The sequence below is a fragment of the Humulus lupulus genome, chromosome 1, assembly GCF_963169125.1.
Source record: "Humulus lupulus chromosome 1, drHumLupu1.1, whole genome shotgun sequence".
In the NCBI taxonomy this organism is placed as follows: Eukaryota; Viridiplantae; Streptophyta; class Magnoliopsida; order Rosales; family Cannabaceae; genus Humulus; species Humulus lupulus.
This window is the reverse complement of record NC_084793.1, coordinates 64,090,540-64,113,126: the sequence shown is the minus strand read 5'-3', so window position 1 is coordinate 64,113,126 and position 22,587 is coordinate 64,090,540. Positions and strand designations below refer to the sequence as shown.

The 22,587-nt window shown below is 38.6% G+C and overlaps 1 protein-coding gene across 1 annotated transcript; it reads right to left on the bottom strand.

Annotated features, from left to right (window-relative positions):
• Positions 1–12,474: 12,474 nt before the first annotated feature.
• LOC133788483 (acetylserotonin O-methyltransferase-like) lies at positions 12,475–14,028 on the bottom strand. The gene is made up of 2 exons (XM_062226018.1): positions 13,226–14,028; positions 12,475–13,062 (listed from the first exon to the last, which is right to left on the bottom strand). Exons 1-2 carry the CDS (start codon positions 14,006–14,008, stop codon positions 12,742–12,744), a joined length of 1,104 nt encoding a protein of 367 aa, XP_062082002.1. The 5' UTR covers positions 14,009–14,028; the 3' UTR covers positions 12,475–12,741.
• Between the last annotated feature and the right edge of the window lie 8,559 nt (positions 14,029–22,587).

Sequence of the window (22,587 nt, the reverse complement as noted above, 5' to 3'; positions counted from 1 at the left end):
CGTATCCCAACCCTAATTTCTTCAATCTCCTTTTAGATTCATAGTACGTTGATGGAATTTTATTTTCCTTCGAAAAGGCAAACTTTAACAACTTCAGTAATTCATCAAATATGTTGTTAGAAATCTTCCCTCTAACTTTCAAATGCAATAGCTTAGCTAAAAAGTTAAGGGAAGAAATCCAATCACAAACAAGATACAACTAAACTTCAATCTCCTCAAACAACTCGTCGTAATACTGACTCGCTTCGGAATTATTGTCTACTTCCTCAGTTGTCGGTAAGAGGAAGTCCTCCACTATGGGAATCATCTGGTCGACTTCATTCTCAGAAACCACCTCATCAGCATCATCTAGTTCCGCTTCCCCATGATAAATCCACCTCTCATAACCTTGATAACAACCCCTATCGAATACGTGTGCTTCGACAACAGGTAAAGTTTCAAGCCTATTATTTATGCATTTGACACATGGTCACCTAATTCTTCCATCAGAATCCTAATGTTCCGAGGCCATCGTAAAAAAGGACTGTAGACCATTCCAATATTCTTGACAAGCACGATTTCTCAATGTTGTCCAAGTCTTGTCAATCACCATCTCTAGTGTTATAAGAGTGTGAGTTTTAGTAATGTGAATAGCAATGGATAACAAAAAAAATTTGTTATCATTTTTGAAATCTTATGCAATATTATAATATCTTATGTTATTTTATGATGTTTTATTAAATATAATTATTAATTTCTATATTCAACTATTTTATAACTATTTAATATTAGATAATGTTATTTAATAAACAAATTAATAATTTTTCTTAAACTAATTTATTATTTAATTAATTATGCATTCATAATTTTTTTTAATTTGTAATAATAATAATAATTTTACAAATTAATTATTATTTAACTTTTAGAATAATTTTTTTAAATAATTACATAACTTTTATTAATCTTTTTCATTCATTATTTTATTAATTATATTTTAAACTTATTAATTTGATAATTACTGATAAATTTTAACATTAAATTAGTAATTACTTAACTTAAATAATTATAAGATTATATCATAAGTTAATCAAATTATTATAACAACTTTCACTAAACTTTTTTATTTATTTATTTAATTACTCTATGATAGAGAAAAGAAGTCAAATTTATCTTTTCTGTGTCGATATCTCTATCATTGATGGTTGTGGTCAACAACCATTAATCATAAGGATACCAGGACAGATAAAATAAAGTAATTTCTAATTAACTACTAATTTATTTGTTTAATAATTTTTTTTCATTATAAAAATACTAATTAACTCAAATTATATAATATTCATTACAATTTTAGTCTCTTATTATGTTGACATAACATATAACAAAAAAAATTAAAACTAGTTTACTTAATTAAATTTCAAAAAAAAATTCGGCAGCATAACGATTTAATGCGACCATTTAAAAAATTTAAAAATCATGCACTTAGAAAATCCCATAACATTTATAATAACACATAAAATATTTATAACTAACCCATTTCTATTATTTTAATTTTTTTCTATTTTAAATTTTAAAAACTCAAACATATATAAAATTGCTAACACATAATTAATTTTTTTTTTTTTGTAACATACACAAAATAATATATACATAAATTACATGAAAACATACTTTTTAATTGATTTCACAGCGGAGCGGCGACAATGGCTGTAGAGCAGTGGACTCACAACGATGGTGGAGGACATTGGACACAAAAATAGAATGTATTAGAAAGTTACACAAAAAAAAAAATTAAACAATAAAATGAAAAATTACTGGCGTTGGGTGTGGGGTGGCTCGGGTGGGGCGTGCCGTGGGTGTGGAGGGGCTCGGGTGGGGGGATGGCGTGGGTGTGGAGGGGCTCAGGTGGAGGGTGCCATGGGTGTGGAGGGGCTCGAGTGGGGGGGGGGGGGGTGTCGTGGATGTGGAGGGGCTCAAGTGGACGAAACGCACGACAAGGAGGGTGGGCTTGGAAAGTGGCTCGGGGGTGGAGGATGGTGGCTGGGGCGAAGAAGACAGAGAGAGAGAGAGGTGAAATGGAAGAAAAAAAAATTGAGAGAGGGGAAAACTAATGAACAGAGGGTGTGGTTTATTTTAAATAGGAGATAGATATCAGTGGGGTCCGCTGCTAATAATGGGGTCCCACCGCTATTAAAAAAATAGTCAGAATTACCCCTTATTAGCGTCGGGTAGTCCGCTGCTGATATTCTATGGGACCCGCCGCTAATAATCTGTTGGTCCGCCGCTATTACCCTATAACGCCCAAAATTTCCTAATATGAATTAGTGCTTGGATTAGGGGTCGGGAGGAAATATTGAATTAATTGAGTGCTTATGTGTTATGAACATATTATTAAATGAATTATGTGAGTTATATTATAATATGACTATAATGGCATGTTTAGGTGTATTAAAGATGCATGTGGGCCCATTTCTTATTAGAAGGGTAATTTTGGCTCGTTGGGGGGCATATTTGAATATATGTATGGTATATGATTGTGACCACATTATTATGTGGATATATTTGGGTTATCGGGCACAAGGCGATCCTAGGGGGAAAAGTTAGCGGTTTAGTCATAATAGGGTCAAATACTCGGCTCGGGGTGAGCCTAGGGGTATTTTAGTAATTTAGCACATTACCGGGATCTATCGGGTAATGGGAAAATTATTTAGTGATTATTTGAAGATATTGGAGATAACGGGAATCTATGAGACGTTAATTATGATTAACAGGGAAAAGTGGCAAATGGTGGTAATTGACCAAAGTACCCTTGTGAACATTGGAGAGGAAAATTTGGGTTAAGGGTATTTAGGTCTTTTGGATAGACCTTAGCTTGACTCAGCTAGTTGGGAAGGCTGTGCAAAGTAGAGGAACACTCAGAAATAGGGCTGTGCAAAACATTTTACAACCCGCCCAACCCGAATAAACTGCCCAAACCAACTCGAAAAAACCGCCAAAAAACGCAACCCGAATAAACCGACCAAAATTTAAACCGCCCAATTGTTACATTGGGCGGGTTGAAAATAATTATCAACCCGCCCAATATAACCCAACCCGCCCAATTAAGAATTTATTATTTTTAATATATTCAAATAAATATATAAATTAATTAAGTTTTGTTTTAATTTTTTTACTATAAATTTAAAATATTATTTTAAGCTTAAAAATATAAACTTCACACTATTAGTACTAGTATTTAAAAGAAAAAAATTACAAAAATGTTAAAAAAAAAAATACCACTTTTGTTTGGGCGGGTTGACCCGACCAACCCGCCCAACCCGACCAACCTGCCCAACCTGCCAAAAAAAAATACCATTTCGATTTAAGCGGGTTAACCCGACCAACCTGCCCAAATTATTGGACGGGTTAAATTTTTTTTTTTCTTAATTGGGCAAGTTACGGGTCACTTTTGCTAACCCGATTATGACATTGGACGGGTAAAAATGCCTTGTAACCCGACCAACCCGCCCAATGCTCAGCCCTACTCAGAAAACAAAAGGAAAAGCTCTCACTCTCTCTTTCACATAGCTCTCTCTCTCCCTCCCTGGTGGCTTGATAATTTTGAAGTTTTTGAGGAAACAAAGCTTGGGGATTGAAGGGTTGGTGTTTAGGATCAAGCTAGGAGTAACTTTGGGCCATAATTCAACTATTGGGTGTAAGGATTCGCTCTGTTTGTGAGTTTAGTTTTTGGTGGTTTAAGTTTTGTTAGAATTTTAAACCATGATGGGTTTTAAGTTTGGGTTTAGATTTGAGTTGGTTATTGGGATGTTTGGGATGCATATGTTGTGTAATAATTCTTTTGGGACTAAGTTGGAACTTTGGGGAAACCTTGGTGTTATTTTGGAAGGTTTGGGTTTGGAGAAAACGCAGGAAAAACCCAGTTTTTCTGGGTTCTTGAAGGAGTGTCGCAGCGTTGTTCTTCCGAGCCACAGTGTAAGGGTGTTCCAAAGTAGGGAGCCCTGGCTGTGTGCCGCAGCACTTGGGGGGCTGCGCTGTGGCGCTAGGCCAAATTTCAGGATCCCTAAAATCCAATTTTTAGGGTTCTTTCCCAAGGGCTCGGGGGACGACTTCACGACCCTGTTTGGTGGAATGGGAGGTCCCAATAGCACGGGATTAGTCCTGAGATTCTATTATGGAATCGAATATTGATAAGATATTATCTATGGGTTGTGACTAGGTTATTGCTAAGGCTCAAGAGAGGATCATTCTCGGGGGTTGTGCCTGCTTGCTTATTTGCTTGTGCTTGGACCAAAGGTAAGAAAACTGCACCTGATGTGTGAGATATGTGATTAGGGCTCGACCCCATTGTTAAATGAATTATGATTAGGGCTCGGCCCCATTGTTAACTGTATTATGATTAGGGCTCGACCCCATTGTTGAGTGTATTATGATTAGGGCCCAGCCCCATTGTCGAATGTATTATGATTAAGGCTTGACTCTGCTGTCAAATGTAATATGATTGGGGCTTGGCCCACTTGTTAAATGTAATATTATTGGGGCTTGACCCAGTTGTTAAATGTATTATGATTGGGGCTTAGCCCAACTGTTAAATGCAAACATGATTATGGCTCGGGCCCAGGTAATGAACATGATTATAATTATGCATTTGTATACCTGTGTAAGTACATTGTAATGTGTTGTATCTGTGTATGATGAATGTATTATATCTATGTCTATTTCTAGTTAGGAGGTTCGACTTATAAGTCGGAAGTCGGTCTAGTGCACCTAACCAAGAGCTCGACTTGCTAGACAATGGTATATTTGGTAAAAAGAGCTTAACTTATAAGCCAAGGGATTGCAGGGGCCCGACTTATGAGTTGAGGGATTAAAAGGGGCTAGACTTATGAGTCGAGAGCTTTATAAGGCTCGACTTATAAGTCGAGGATTTTTCAAGACCGACTTATAAGTCGGGGATTTTACAAGACCGACTTATAAGTCAGGGATTTACAAGACCGACTTATAAGTCTAGGATTTACAAGATCAATTTATAACTCGAAGAGTTACAAGGCATGGCTTATAAGTCGAAGGTTTACAAGGCTCGGATTATAAGTCGAGAAACCCTAGTTGTTTAATCACATGTTTAAGTCCAAATGAAACCCTAGTTGTTTAATCACATTTTTTAGTCCAAATGTCTCGTTTAGCGAGTCCTGCATTATTTTAAACACACGTGGTAACGAACCCTAATTAGCAGGGCATTACAACTTGGTATCAGAGCTGCCAGGATTTAAGGGTTCTTGATGATGTACTGGGCATGTACACTCGCCACTAAAGACAAGCTTAACTCAGGATTCGGTAACTATTACTATAGTTATCTGTGCAATTGCTTAAATGAAGTACATATGCCTCACCTACTTGTTTATATAGAAAGCATGAGCTATTCTCATAGGGCCTAGCCCTTGACTGCTGTATGCATGTTAAAGATGTGCGTATTAGCACAAAAGTCACTTGTAAATGTTTCAGGAATGCTTATAAGCATCATTATTACTTCTGAAGGCCAGAGATGCTTATTAGCATCTTTATTGCTTTTGAATGTTAGAAATGTTTAATAACATTATGTTATGTATATGAAAGTTAAGATCGTGCTTATTAGCACTTTGTTTGAGCATGAATATGAATCACCATACTCATTAGCATGACTGTATATGTGTGAGAGTATTGGGATGCTTATGAGCATCATTAACTATTTATGAGTGCCACAAAATCCTTATTAGCACCGTTACTTGTTTATAAATGTTAAGAAGTGCTTATTAGCACCATGTTTAGATATAAATATGGATTGACATGCTTACTAGCATGATTGTTGAGTGTGAACATTTGTTTGTTCGGTCTTGAGCTGTAGGGCAGCAAGCGGTTTTGTTATTACTACCTAATTGGCCGAATTGGTTACTGCAACAAGGTACTCATTTGGAAGTATACTTCCTAGGAAATTAGATCTGCAAGCCAGCCAGGGAATATAGGTCGAAAATGATAATTAGGGTCAGACCCCTCTGCCAGCTCCCGAAAACTGGCAACAGGTGCTTGCTAATATGGAAGCTAGGCTATAGAGGCAAGAAGAAGAGATTTGCTAGTTGAGGCAACAACAGGTTTCTGTAGGGAACGCTGCGTCAGAGGCCCCATCTGCTGCTATGGTACCAGTTGTACATCAGCAGTCAGGGATAGAGAACCATTGGGAGTTGTTTTATGAGCGGTTCAAGAAGTAGCACCCTCCATTTTTTAGGGTAGCACAGATCCACTCAAGGCAGAGCAGTGGATGAGCATGCTCACATCCATCCTAGACTTTATGAGGACGGTGGGCAACGAAAGAGTGGCCTATGCCACATATATGTTTCGGGAGGATGCCTGAATCTGGTGGGAGGTAGTATCTCCGACTAGGGGCATTAAAACCTTGGATTGTGAAAAGTTTAGAACTTAGTTCAATGAACAGTATTATAATGAGGCAGTTAGGACTGCAAATGCTAAATAGTTCAGTAAATGGCTGCAAAGGAATGTGACAATGACAGAGTATGCACTAAGGTTTAATAGATTGGCCAAGTTCACTGTAGACTTGGTGCACACGGATGGGGTAAGGGAGGAAAGATTCCTTCAGGGGCTGAGGTCTATAATAGCTTGGGATGTTAGAATTACCATAGTACCTGGAGTGATGACATACACTTAGGTAGTGAAAAGAGCCCCTACCGCAGAGGGCACTGAGAACAATTTCTGGCATGTGAGTGCGGGCAGAAGGGATACTGAGAGAATGGAAACTCCCTTTACAGGATCAGGTAGGGCGGAGGCCCTAGTGACTAGAAAAGGAAAGCTCTGGATACTGTGTTGTCTTCTGGCTCTGATAGGAGCCACGTGGTGTACGAATTGGCCACCAGAGCGGCAACGGGAACTGGAGGACATATCCATAGTGCGCCAGATGTAGAAGACATCATATGGGGGGGGGGGGAACTTGATAATATCCAAGAGACGGGTTAGATCACTGTCTGTGATAATAGATGACAGAAAGTTGTCAATTGACCTAGTAGAGTTGGTTATGACCGATTTTGACAAGATTTTTGGGTATGGATTGATTAAGAGAAGTAAGGGGCAACAATAGATTGCAAGAAACGGATGGTAACTTTTGAGCCTGAGGGTGAGGACCCCTTTGTATTTGTTGGCACTGTGCATGGACCTCACGTACCTTTGATTTCACCATTAAGGGCTAGGGACCTATTGTGAGGAGGATGCATAGGATTCCTGGCTAGCGTGGTGGATACCATTTAGGTTGTTCTAGTGGGACCAGAAGAAACTAGGTTAGTTTGTGAATTCCTAGATGTGTTTCTAGAGGAATTACCAGGATTGACACCACAGAGAGGGACATAATTTGTTATTGAGCTGGCACCATGGACAAAGCCAGTGTCTAGGGCACCTTACAGAATGGCCCCAACACAACTGAAGGAACTAAAGGTTAGGTTACAGGGTAAGACAGTATTCTACAAGATGGATCTTTGATCTGGTTATCACCAGCTGGGGATCAGGGAGAAGGATATATTGAGGGCTATTTTTTTTACCAGATATGGGTGTTATGAGTTCTTAATCATCTCAATTGGAGTGACTAATGCACCGACAACATTTATGGATTAGATGAACAGGGAGTTCAAAGAGCATTTAAATTGGTTTGTGATCGTCTTTATCGATGATATTTTTGTATAATTTATGTCCTTATATAGACAAAAAGGGTGATTGCCTATGCTTCATGTTAGTTGAAGAATATGACCAGAGCTAGAATAGAGTTACTGGTGGGCTAGTTGGTCAAAATTATGCTTAAGTTTACACTTTTAGAGAGGATTAAAGAAAAACTGTTGAGTGACCCACAGTTGGGAAAGATTAGAGGGGATGTCCTAGTTGGAATAGCAAAGGACTATACAGTGTCAGGTAGGAGTTTATTAAGGTATAAAGGATCGAGTTTGTGTTCCGATGGACACTGGGAGTAAATGGGAGATTCTAGATGAATCTTATATTGCCCCTTATTCTCTACATTCAGGCACCATGAAGATGTACAAAGATCGAAAGCTTTTATTGGTGGCTTGGGATGGAGAGGGAGATAACTGAGTATGTGGCAAAGTGCCTGACCTGGTAGCAGGTCAAGGCAGAGTAACAGAAACTAGTAAGGCCATTATAGCCTTTGAGTATTCCATGATGGAAATAAGAGGACATCACAATGGATTTCATGGTACGATCTCCCAGGATAGTGGGCCAGCATGATTCGATCTGGGTCATGATGGATCGGTATACAAAGTTAGCTCACTTTTATCAGTGAGGACGAGCAATACAGTTGAGTAGTATTTAGATCTCGAGGTGAGAGAGATGGAAAGCCCTTATTGGACTTTGAGGTTTATCGTAAAGGATAGGGACCCCACATTTGCTTCCAAGTTTTGGGGAAGTTTACAGAAGATGATGAATATACAGCAGATGTCTAGTACCGCTTATCGTCCTCAGACTGATGGTATTTCAGAGAGGATTACTCAGATATTGGAAAACATGCTGAGAGCATGCATGTTGAACTTTGAAGGGTTCTGGAATTAATATTTGCCTCTAATAGAGTGACACCTCAGGAAATGTTGTACGGTAGTGTAGATCGTCCATTCACTGGGGTGAGATGGGCAAGGGGAAATACTTGGGTCCTGAGGCAGTTTAGGCAACCCATGAGGCTAATGAGAAGATCAGAGCTCAGATGCTCGCTTCTCAAAGTAGACAGAAAAGCTAAGTAGAACTGAAATTCAGGAACATGGAATTCCAAGTTGGAGACTATGTCTTCCTTATAGTCTCACCATGGTAAGGGGGTGAGGAGCTTAGGGAAGAAGGGCGAGAGAAGCCCTAGAATTATGAAACCGTATGAGATCCTGGAGGGGATCGGTCAGGGAGCCTATAGGTTGGCCTTACCTTCAGCGCTGTCAGTCGTACACAATGTGCTTTAAATTTTGACACTTTAGAAGTATGTGTCAGACGTAACTCATGTATCGAGTTATGAGGATCTGGAGCTTTAGATAGATCTCTCCTATGGGGAATAGCTAGTCAAGACACTAGGCAAGAAAGACAAGGTCCTGAGAAACAGAATCATACCTTCAGTTAAGGTGTTATGGAGGAACAACAAGGTCGAGGAGATGACCTGGAGTGAGAGTCCAACTGGCGGGATCAATATCCCGAGCTGTTCAGGTAAAATCTCGAGGATGAAATTCCTATAAGGAGGGGATAATTGTAATGCCCCAAATTCCCTAATTTGGCTTAGTGCCTGGATTAGGGGTCAGGAGGCAATAATTGAATTAATTGAGTGCTTATGTGTTATGAGCATGTTATTATATGAATTATGTGAGTTATATTATAATATGACTATATTGGCATGTTTAGGTGTATTAAACATGCATTCTGGCCCATTTCTTATTAGAAGGGCATTTTCATAATTTTGGCTCGTTGGGGGGCATATTTGAATATATGTATGGTATATGATTGTGACCACATTATTATGTGGATATATTTGGGTTATCCGACACAAGGCGATACTAGGGGGCGAGTTAGCAGTTTAGTCATAAGGGGGTCAAATACCCGGCTCGGGGTGAGCCTAGGGGTATTTTAGTAATTTAGCACATTGCTGGGATCTATCGGGTAATGGGGAAATTATTTAGTGATTATTTGAGGATATTGCAGATAACGGGAATCTATGAGACGTTAATTATGATTAACAGGGAAATGTAGCAAATGGTGGTAATTGACCAAAGTGCCCCTGTGAGCATTGGAGAGGAAAATTTGGGTTAAGGGTATTTAGGTCTTTTGGATAGACCTTAGCTTGACTTAGCTGGTTTGGAAGGCTGTGGAAAGTAGTGGAACACTCAGAAAACAAAAGGAAAAGCTCTCACTCTCTCTTTCGCGTAGCTCTCTCTCTCCCTCCTTAGTGACTTGATAATTTTGAAGTTTTTGAGGAAAACAAATCTTGGGAATTGAAGGGTTGGTGTTTAGGATCAAGCTAGGAGTAACTTGGGGCCATAATTCAACTATTGGGGGTAAGGATTCGCTCTGTTTGTGAGTTTAATTTTTGGTGGTTTAAGTTTTGTTAGAATTTTAAACCATGATGGGTTTTAAGTTTGGGTTTGGATTTGAGTTGGTTATTGGGATGTTTGGGATGCATATGTTGTGTAATAATGCTTTTGGGACTCAGTCGGGACTTTGGGGAAACCTTGGGGTGATTTTGGAAGGTTTGTGTTTAGAGAAAACTCAGGAAAAACCCAGTTTTTCTGGGTTCGCGAAGGAGCGTCGCGACACTGTTCTTCCGAGCTGCCGTTAGGGGTGTTCCAGAGTAGGGAGCCCTGGCTGTGTGCCGCGACACTTGGGGGGCTGTGATGCGGTGCTAGGCCGAATTTCAGGATCCCCAAAATCCAATTTTTAGGGTTTTTTCCTAGGGGCTCGGGGACGACTTCATCACCTCGTTTGGTGGAATGGTAGGTCTCGAGAGCACGAGATTGGTCACGGGATTCATTTATGGAATCAAATATTGATAAGATATTATCTATTGGTGGTGACTAGGTTATCGCTAAGGCTCAGGAGAGAATCGTTCTCGGGGGTCGTGCCTGATTGCTTATTTGCTTGTGCTTGGACCAAAGGTAAGAAAACCGCACCCGATGCGTGAGACATGTGATTAAGGTTCGACCCCATTGTTAAATGAATTTCGAATAGGGCTCGAACCCATTGTTAAATGAATTATGATTAAGGCTCGGCCTCGTTACTAAATGTATTATGATTAGGGCTCGACCCCATTGTTAAGTGTATTATGATTAGGGCTCGACCCCGTTGCTGAATGGATTATGATTAGGGCTCGACTCTGCCGTCAAATGTAATATTATTGGGGCTTGGCCCAGCTTTTAAATGTAATATTATTGGGGCTTGACCTAGTTGTTAAATGTATTATGATTGGGGCTTAGCCCAACTCTTAAATGCAAACATGATTAGGGCTCGGGCCCAGCTAATGAGCATGATTATAATTATGCATGTGTATACCTTTGTAAGTACATTGTAATGTGTTGTATCTGTGTATGATGAATGTAATATATGTATGTCTATTTTCGGATGGGAGGTTCGACTTATAAGTCGGAAGTCGGTCTATTGCACCTAACCAAGAGCTCGACCCGCTTGTCAAGGGTATATTTGATAAAAAAAGGCTTGACTTATAAGCCAAGGGACTACAGGGGCCCGACTTATAAGTCGAGGGATTAAAAGGGGCTAGACTTATGAGTTGAGAGCTTTAAAAGGCTCGACTTATAAGTCGAGTATTTTACAAGACCGACTTATAAGTCGGGGATTTTACAAGACTGACTTATACGTCAGGGATTTACAAGACCGACTTATAAGTTGAGGATTTACAAGACCGACTTATAAGTTGAAGAGTTACAAGGCCCGACATAGAAGTCGAGGGTTTAAAGGCTCGACTTATAAGTCGAGAATTCACAAGGCTCGACTTATGAGTCGAGGGTTTGCAAGGCTCGGCTTATGAGCTGTTATCGGCATTATGCGCGGTGAGCGCAGGCCATTATGGCTAGACCACCCCGGGAGTGCATTATGCACTTGACTGGCTTGAATGCCAAAGTAATGAATGGGAGTGCATTATGCACTTGACTGGCTCAGATGCCGTAGCAATGAATGGGGGTGTGACACGCACTTGTATGACCTTATTGTCACTTGCTTGTACAGTGTGTATGCCTAGTTCCACTTATTACTGTTGAGCATGCTGTTATATTTTGTGGACTATTTGAATTTGTTAATGTGTTTTCTTGTTGAGTCTTTTGGCTCATGGGTGCTCTATGGTGCAGGTAAGGGTAAGGAGAACTTTGGCCAGCCATGAGTTGGAGAGCATTAGGGGTGATGTGTACATATGCAGTCTTCTCGACCGCCACGGCCGAGGTATCGCAGGGGAACTACGGTTGGATCCTGTTTTACCGCTTAGGTCGGCTTATTTCGTATCCGTGAGTTGCAAACAAATTTTTAAACTTGTATTTTTGGGATCCCATGTAAAGACTAAAGTTTTCTTTTAATGGAAATGTTTATTCGTTGACGGAGATTTTTAATACATGAAACCTTAGTGGCTTAATCACATGTTTTAGTCCAAATGACTCGTTTAGCGAGTCCCGCACTATTTTAAACACACGTGGTAACAGACCCTAATTAGTAGGGCGTTACAACCCGTTCAAATAGAAGCCCGAGAAAATTCCTGCACTTTTCCTCTTCATTATTAGCTGCGGACCCTCTGCCGCTAATAGTAAGTGGGTTCGCCGCTAATGATTTTTTAAAATAAAAAATATTAGAAAAAATTCTTAGTAGTTCGCCGCTAATATCCCTTTTATTAGAGGCGGATTCATGTTCACATCTAATGCATCCCTAATGTTTAAATTTTTTGCAGTGGTTTTTGTAACCTTAAATATGTTATACATTTGGATATTCACGTTATAAAAAAAAATGTAACTCGCATATATATTATGATACAAAATGATACACTTTGTCAACATTAGTGATTATTAAAAAAAGAAAAATACTTTATTCACACACACATACAAGTTTCAGAGAACTCGAAACCAGAAAAATAGACAGAAATCACTACCCCACAACAACAAATTACATACTCGTCATTTAAGATCACCACTGTATATATAAACATATATCTAATTAAGAGAACTGAATTATTATTTTTTTTTTCTGGAAAGAGAACTGAATTATTAATTAAACTGGAAAAGCCTCGATAACAGAGCAGGCAGAACCATTAATAGATCTGACGTTGTATCGTGGGAAACCGGCTTTACCAAGAACATAAGCCCATTCCTCCATGGTCCTCTCTTTGCCATTGTTAGTATGAGCCATCATCACCATATCTAGAAAGAAGCCCAGATCTTTTAGCTCCAGCTCTTCTTTGACAACCTTTTGAGGTTTACTTTCGATCACAGATTCTACTATTATCACTTTCCCTTTGTTCTCCGGGATAGCTTCCCTACACTTCTTTAGTATTTGAATACACTCATCGTCTCCCCAGTCATGGAGAATCCACTATATATATACATATCATATATGCAATTCATTAGGCGAAAAAATGATCAAACATTGAAAATAATTAACTTCCATGTATGTATATGTACGTGGCATGTTTATCTATAAGATCGGCATGAAGTTCCATGCGAGTCTTAAAAAGCACTAATATACTTATTCTTACCATGAGAAAAGCAGCATCAGCTTTAGGGACATAGTCAAACATGTCACCACCAATATGGACAACACCCTCACATATTAGCGCAGCAGACACAACATAGGGAAGATCAAAGTTAATTCCTTGAATCGAAGGACAACCCCTAACCAAAAACTGCATAGCAGTTCCATTGCCTCCACCAACGTCGACGACTGTACCGATACCATCGAACACGTCCAAACAACCGTCTAATATTGCAGCCACGGTGGCCCTGGCATGACAGGCCATTGCTTCATTGATTAGCTGGCTGTGCCCAGGATTGGCTGCCGTGTAGCTCCATATATCCTCGCCATTTGCCGCCTCAAATGGTGCCGAAGAACCAGTTACACGGGCACTTAGGCCGTGCCACGACGCCATCATAGGATTGCTGCTCAATAACAACACCAACGACGCCATGCTTCTATCTCCGGACTTCACAAGGAGGCGTGAGAGGGCTGTTTGTGAGTACAAACAGCCTTCAACGGCCTCGTTTCTGATTTCTTTGAATATTCCGCGGTTCACCAAAAACCTCATTATGCGGTGAAAGGTATGAGGAGCACAGCCTAAGTCTGATGATAACTCCAAGAGAGATATGGGTCTTCCATGACTTTCGATGGTGTCAGCTATTCCAAGCTCAATGGCACATTTCACTACAGCCATTTCAACAAACCCGAATATATATTTATAGATATCGACTCTTGCTCGCTCTTCTTCTTCCTCCGTTGGTATCAATGTTAGGTCACCTCGATGGTCTCCTTCTACTTCACCCATAATGTCTTTTGTATTTGGTGCACTGGTGTGAAGTTTTGCGCTCTATGTATAGCAATATATATATATATTTATGTAGGTGAATGTAAAAGAAGAGTTTCATTTAGATTTAATAAATAATTAATTATTTTATATTTCGTATATCTTTACAATATCTAGACGAAATCTTCTTGCTGGGGCAAGGTTGCACATTATGAATTTTATATATAAGAGGAAAAAAAAAAGTGGACTAAGTCGTTTCTGTCGTGACTTATTAAGTGGTGAATATATGACGTACTACAATTTCAATATCATCTTGTATAATGGCTTCACTTTTTCATCTTTACAAATTCCATTCACGTTTTATTTCGAATTACTGTAGTGATACAAATTTATTTATTTGTTAGGGATATTTGCGGCATAAGTACCCAATGTTTAAGTTTTGTACGCGGCATAGACCCAATGTTTATTTTTAGTGGCAAAAGTACCAAAAGTCAGTAAAACTGTAATTCCGTTAGCCTCCCCCGTTAGGTTCCGTTTCGTGATGACTGGACCAACACGTGTCACTTCGTGATTGGTCCAACTCAATAATATTTTAAAAATAATTATGATTTGGACCAATAAAAACGTGACATGTGTCTGCCTAACGGAGAAGACTGACGGAATTACAGTTTTACTGACTTTGGGTACTTTTGCCACTAAAAATAAATATTGGGTCTATGCTGCGTACAAAATCCAAACATTGGATACTTATGCCGCAATTATATCTATTTGTTATATTTTAGTTTAATTGTTTGAGTTTAGAAAATAATTGAAATATTTGTTTTGTGTTAATTAAGATTTAATTGATTATTTAGAATAATTGTGTAATGTTTGTTTTATTATTAATGTTACATTTATTTTGTTTGGTGTGACAAAATTATGTGATTAGAATATATTGCATTTTTTTTATTTGTGTGTGTGCCGAATGTGTAGTGTGTGTGAATGAGATTTGTTTTATTTTATTTAAAATTAAGAAAAGAAATAGAAATAAAATTTGGTTGTGAGCTTTTTGGAGATAAGATGACAAAGACTTACCATTTTAGTAGTGTTTACATTGGGATAAGATTTAGGTGAGGTGTAAGGATAGGAAATGGTGAGATTCATGCTTAATTGGTGGGATAAGATTATAGTTTTCACACTTGGGTTTTCCTTAGGGTTAGGTCACTAGGGTATTATAAATAGAAGAAAATGGGAGCCTTAGAAAACCATTTTGCTGGCTGCCAAAATTTTGAGAGAAAGGGGAGCAAGAAAAAGAGAGAAAGAAAAACTGAGAAATGAGGAGAAGAGAAAAAAGTTTCAAGGATCTCTACTGCTCCACTTTGATTATAAATACATGTGTTTTTTCTCTACATGTCCATATCCACAAGCAGACTCCGACGCTCACTGCTCCACTTTGCTTTTGCACTTACCAACAACATGAAACAACTAGGTAAGCGAAAACGTTTAGTAAGAATAGCCTTGCACACAAATATACTAAACCCCGTAACGGGTTGGCCTAAGGTAGATATCACTACCGATCACTAGGGTATTGGATAAATTCCAACCATATCATACAATTCTTAATAATAGCCATACAGAAAATCAAGCACATTGGTTGTGCCCAACAACCCATTTTCATATGTATCATATCCACCTGCATTCAGAAAATCCCTAGAACATACAATATGGATAACCATATCCGAACAATAACTTTGGTTGTTTTCAACAACAAATTTCACACATAACCCAATAACCTGCACTCAGAAAATTCCCTGAACATACAATATATCACTCATATCGTAATATCCTACCCTCAAAAGATTCTTAGAATATTCAAATATATTTAACACACATTATGACTAAGCAATTAAATCATCAACAAAGGATATGGGCCTCAACCCGGTTCCACCGTTAATGTACTGGCTCCAGCCCAGACTTTATCACCATTATCCTGGCTCCAACCCGGACTATATATTCACCATGTCTTGGATTCTACCTGGACCATATATTCTTACCATGTTCTAGCTCCAACCCGAACTATATATCCTTACAGTGTCCTGGCTCCAACCTAGACTATATTATGCTAAGGTTCCGACTTCAACCCGAACCTACTTACCATTTAGTCGTAGAATGCAAAAGCATTGCAAGAGTATGTGTTAAGCATACCCTGGTCTTAATGACCCAAACAAAACTAGTGTAATCTACTACTATAAGCACACACTAGTATATTCATGTTGTAGCCAAGAAAGAGAAAAGTTAACTTACTTGGAGTCCTTAGCTCCCAGCTGGATCTTTAACACCGCTATTAGTTTTCCCTTTCGCGGTTACTGCAATTAATACAGTGTACTCGAATTAAACTATGGCATACTATTATAGCTAATATTCTATGATAGCTACATGCAATAATGTTCTCTTAGAGACTCTATAATATAGCCTCTTATACACCTATCTTACAGTGTATAAGGCCAAATATCGTTTTAGTTTTTACAATTTCATGAGAAAATCAGCCTCACTGCAACACGCTCTTCGTGTCGTGCATCTTAATATTCTTTAACTAGAGAACTCTCTTATTGATAACTCTTATTTTAGTTTTCGAAAAAATGAGTTCTACTCAACTCCTGTCTTTAGAAAAATACCAACTTGTCGTCCTCTTACGAAAGTTTACCGTTTTCTATCATTTACCAAAATACCGCTTTTTGACCCTTTACAAATAATATATGACAATGTTATCCCATTCTCTTAAAGATTTTACAAAACCTAACTCCCATTTTTACCATTTTTATCCATAACTTAGGATCTCTTTTTACGATATGTTTTAAAAGAAGGGCAATTGGACCCTTAACTTAAAAATGGTAAAAACAACTTTTTCATTAACTCAAGCTGATTTAGGATTGGCTAAGTCTCCAAATCCTTAGTTATATTTGCAAATGATTATTTCTTCTCATTTTCAAAACTTTACTTCCACTATTTAATTTAAAGTGGTAAATTCTCATTTTAAAACTTTTGCCCTAAGTTGAGTTTTGGGAAAAAGCCATGAAACTATCGTTCACGTATTTTGTGTCATAAGGACAGGAACTAGGCGAAATCCTCGTGTCAAAACTTGTTTTAGGTTAAGAGAACTAACCTCCCAAAATCATTTTTCCGTTAATGTTCAAAATTACTACTTTTTCAATTTTTAGGGCAAACTTAGAAAAATAATTTCTCTTAAACCATGACACATTTTTCTATTAAATTTTTCAGGAGCCTTTATACACATCTTAAATAATTTCCTGCAAAATTTCATAATTTTTGGGATGGCAAAACAAATCAAATTATAGCAATCTGAGCAGTGCTTGTTGCCCAAAAGTTTTTCCCAGATTTTAAGGTAATTTTGAAAATTTACTTCTCTTACACCATAGTCTAGTGCTTGCTGCCCATAAGTTTTGTTTCCAGATTCTAGGGAAAACTTTGAAAAATCATATCTCTTATACATTACTTTTTTCTCTAAAATCTTATTGTGGCCCTTATACATGTTTAAGCTAACACCCTAAAAAATTTCATAGCTTTTTGATTAGTAAAACTCGTTCAAAAGTCAAAACAATCTAGGTAGTGCATGCTACCCATAAATTTTCCAGATTTACATCAAAATGTGAAAATGTTCATAACTTTGGTTTAAAAACACCTTATTATGATTTTCCAAAGCCAATCATCAAGTATTCACAAAGCAATATGCAACTACATAAATATTGTTCATAGATAGAGGCAGTAGAGTGCGATCTAACCTGTTGGAAGCCAGACGGTGAAATTTTAGCAGCATGCATTTTTACACAACCTAACAACATTAAGCATTTCTATCATAACCCTAGCGACATGCATGCATGAAAATCATCATACCACACATAAATATCAACCTTAAGCATAAAATAAGCTCAAAATCTATTGAAACACCCTATACAAACATATCTACAAGAATCACCACAAAACATAAAGAACTCATCCATAGATTCTACTTTTCGAAGCCCTAGCTTGGAGATGTGTTCCTTAGCTTTTCAACACCTTCCCTTAGTGCTCTAAACTCTCAAAACTGAGACTCAAGTTCCACATACATATTTTTAAGAAAAGGATTAGGGTAGAAAACTTAGATGAGGAAGAAAACATGCAAACTACCAAGATTGCTTACCTTGCTTCCACTAGATTGCCAAAGTGCTAACTCCTTGAGGTACTACCCGTACAAGCCTCTCTTGGAACCTAGAACACAAGATCAAATCCATGCATGGCTATTAGATCACATGCATGCAACATAAACCCTTAGGGTTTTGGGTTTGTAGAGGAAGAGATGATAAAAAAATAGAGTAGGGTTCAAAACTTACTCTTCCTTTGTGTGCTCTTGAGCTTCTCCCTCCTTCAATGGGGGAATGAGCTCTTGGATCTTGGAGAGAAAATTGTAGCAATGGAGAATAGAGAGAGACTAGGTTTTGGTTTTGGGGAGAGAGAATGGAAGAGGTTATTTTTTTTTTTTTGTAGAGGGAACAGGCATTTTTTAAAAAAAAAAATGATTAGATGTGTAAGAGGGAAATGATTGGAGGTTTAGCCAATGGGTGGGGTGAGGCTCTTACTCTTCCTAGGGTAGATGTCCTAGGTTCATGAGAGCCCTAGGCATAGCCTTGCCGCCCACCCCTCTCTCTGTCCTCCTTAGACACTCAAGGGCCCTTTGGTAATTTTACTTATCTAAATTCCCTAAAATTTACCCTATAGTTTTTAAATTTCTCCAAGCATAATTAATTAAATTAAATGTGACCCAAAAATAAAATTTGTAACATATCACATAATTTGGTAATTTTAACAAATTGACCAAAATGCCCTTAGAGGCTCGAACAAGAAATTCTCATTCCAAAGCTCGGTTGATTGGAATTAAAACCTCAATAAATTTTTCTTAAACTGATTGACTTGATTATAAAGTCCCAGTTGCCAGAAAAAATTAATATTTTTATGCCATAGTATTTCCTATTTTATTTAATCTGAGATTTTTCTCCCATTAGGGTTTATTTCTTGGTCTGAGACCAATCTTTTTTTGCATAAAGGTAGATCCTTTACCGGATCATTACAACGACTATAAAATTCACTAATCCTCGCAAATTCATATAATATCATTTATCAATATAATATTTCACATAATTCTTCACCGGCTCCAACCGGCTACTAACGGGTGTTCAAAACATGGGATATTATAATACCTACAATTTATAAAAGTTTTGTCCCCAAAACTCAAAATAGATGGGGATACCGCTCTCGCGTCTCGGCTTTCGTCTCCCAAGTCACCTCTTTAACGAAGTGGCTACAACACTACACCTTTACCAAAGGTATTGTTTTGTTTCTTAACACCTTATATTTCTGATCTAGGAACAGGACCGATTTTTCCTCATAGCTTAGGTGAGGATCTATGCTAAGTTCATCGTAACTTAGCACATAAGTGGGCTCGTTCACGTACTTCCTTAAGGTTAACACTTGGAATACATGTGAACTCTAGAGAACGCAGGAGGAAGGGCTAGTCGGTAAGCCACCTTTCTAATGCATTCTAGAACCTCAAACTGTCCTATGTACCTAGGGCTCAACTTGCCCTTTTTCCTGAACCTCATAGCTCCTCTCAATGGATCTATCTTTAACAGTACATTATCCCCAACTTCAAATTCTAAAGGTCTCTATCGACGATCGACATACTTGCGTTGGCGATCTATAGAGGTTTATAGCCTCTGATGAATCGATCTAATGTCCTTCATAGCTTGGTCTACCTCTTCTGATCCCAAGAATTTCTTCTTACCAGTCTCATGCCAGTGGATTGGAGATCGACACTTTCTTCCATATAGTGCCTCGTACGAAGCCATTTTTATCAAGTCACGATAGCTATTGTTGTAGGCGAACTCAATTGATTAAAGTTATACACTCGACAATCCTTGAAAATCTAGCACGCAAGCTCTCAACATATTTTCCAAGGTTTGAATTGTTCCTTCGCTTTGGCCATCCGTCTGTGGGTGGAAAGCAGTACTAAACTTGAGTTTACTTCCCAATCCCATTTCCATTCTCTTCCAGAATGTAGAGATAAATCATTCATCTCGATCGGACACTATAGAGATGGGAACCCTATGTAATCGCACTATCTCAGCAATGTAGAAGTCTGCCAACTTATCTGCACCGACTATTGTCTTAATGGGTAAGAAATGAGTAGATTTTGTTAGTCTATCACGATAACCCAGATTGCATCGTGCCCCTTCAGAGTGTGTGGTAACCCGGTAACAAAGTCCATGGTGACCATTTCCCATTTCCACTTAGGGATCTCTAGTGGCTGCAATAACCCTCCGGGTCGCTGATGCTCTGCCTTGGTTTGCTGACAAGTCAAACAATGTCCCACATATTCCGCTACATCTCTCTTCATTCCTACCCACCAAAAGTATCTTTCGAGATCCTGGTACATCTTAGTGGTTCCCGGGTGCATAACATAAGGAGTATTATGAGCCTCATAAAAGATTTGTTTCTTGATCTCCTTATCATCAGGCACCCATAATCTACCCTTGAAATCCAACACTCCATCCTTCAAGATGTGAAACCCTGGTCGCATGTCTTTCGTAATCTCATGCACCAGTCGTTGGATCCACGGATTTTGCGAGCTGTCCCCATTGGATTGCTTCCATGATCGTGGGTTGCACAGATAACTTTTCCAATCTTCCCACTACTATCTACAAATTCAATTTGGATATATCGATTTGTAGTTCTTGGGGTATTTCTTTCACCGAAATTATATAAGCCATTGGCTATCGACTCAATGCGTCAGCTACTTTATTAGCCTTGTCTGGGTGCTACAGTATATCACAATCATAATCGTTGAACAATTCTAACCACCTCCGTTATCTCATGTTTAACTCTTTATGGGTGAAGAAATATTTAAGACTCTTGTGATCCGTGTATATGTCGCAGTGGATCCTATAGAGATAGTGTCTCCAAATATTCAATGCGAACACTACCACTGCTAGCTCCAAGTCGTGTGTTGGATAGTTTCTCTCGTAGTTTTTCAGTTTTCGGGAGTCATATACGATCACCTTCCCGTGTTGCATTAATACGAATCCGAGTCCTTGACCTGATGCATCACTGTAGATGGCATAACTCTCTTTGCCTTTTGGGATAGTGAACACTGGAGCAGTTGTTTATATGCTCTTTAACTCTTGAAAATTCTATTCACACTTGTCTGTCACTTGAAACTTGATGTTCTTCTGGGTCAGTGTGGTCATAGGCGTCACAATTTTGGAGAAACCCTCCATAAATTGCATATAATACCCTGCCAGACCCAAGAAACTGCGAACTTCTTGTGCGTTCTTCGGGGCCTTCCATTGTTTCACCGCTTCGATCTTGACTGGAGAGACTGTAATTCCGTCTCTTGACAGCACCTGCCCTAGGAAACTTACTTGAGTCAGCCAAAATTTGCACTTGGAGAATTTGGCGTACAAATTTTTCTCGCGTAATCGTTGCAAGACTAGCTTAAGGTGCTTGGTGTGTTCATCTTGGTTTCATGAGTATACGAGTATATCGTCTACAAACACGATCACAAATTTGTCTAGATACTCACCTAGTACACTATGGATAAGATCCAGGATTTTCGCGGGCACATTAGTGAGTCCAAAAGACATCACCACGAATTTGTAATGGCCATACCGAGTTTGGCATGCGGTCTTGGGAATATTCGATTCCTTGACCTTCAACTGGTGGTACTCGGATCTAAATTCGATCTTCGAGAATACCGATGCTCCATGCATTTGATCGAATATATCATCAATTCTGGGCAATGGGTATCAGTTCTTGATCGTCACTTTCTTGATTTCGCGGTAGTCTATACACATTCTCATGGAGATGTCTTTCTTTTTTCACGTATAGCACTGGAGCTCCCCAAGGAGAATGAGTTGGTCATATAAATCATTTTTCCAGGTAGTCATGTAATTGCGCTTGTAGTTCTTTGAGCTCTGTTGGTGCCATCTGGTACGATGCCTTTGAAATAGGTGCGGTTCTTAGAATTAACTCGATCTCAAACTGAATTTCGCGATATACGGGTATCCCTGGAAGATCCTCAGGAAACACTTTTGAAAATTTGCACACCACTGCTACCTCAGTTGGTTGTTACTTAGACTCCTTATTCTTCTATATTACGTTCGCCAGGTAGCCGATACATCCATCGTCCAGTAATTTCCTAGCCTTCAAGGTGGTGATTATAGCGAAATTCTTCTCTCAGGTTGTGCCTTGGAACACAAACGGTTCTTCCAAAGTTGGGTTAAAAGTCACCTTTCTTCGTTTGTAATTCACCACTGCCCCGTAATTGATTAGACAATCCATACAAAAAATAATATCATACTCATGTAAATCTAAAACTAGGAAATCCATAGTCAACTCTCGACCTGCTACCCATACTGGTGCGACTCTAAACCAAGACCGTACCATCATATCCTCCCCCTGTAATGCCCTAATTTCTCATAGATTACCGAGAACACAACGTTGGGTCATAATTCATAAATATTGCTCTTTTATTGAATAAAAAGTTAAAAATAAATACAGACATGGATCCA

Excerpts from the sequence above, each read along its gene's own strand:
- LOC133788483 (XM_062226018.1), bottom strand. The coding sequence starts at position 14,008 with ATGGGTGAAGTAGAAGGAGACCATCGAGGTGACCTAACATTGATACCA. Across the intron at positions 13,063-13,225 it reads CTGATGCTGCTTTTCTCATG|TGGATTCTCCATGACTGGGG; the intron begins GTAAGAATAAGT and ends GTATATATATAG.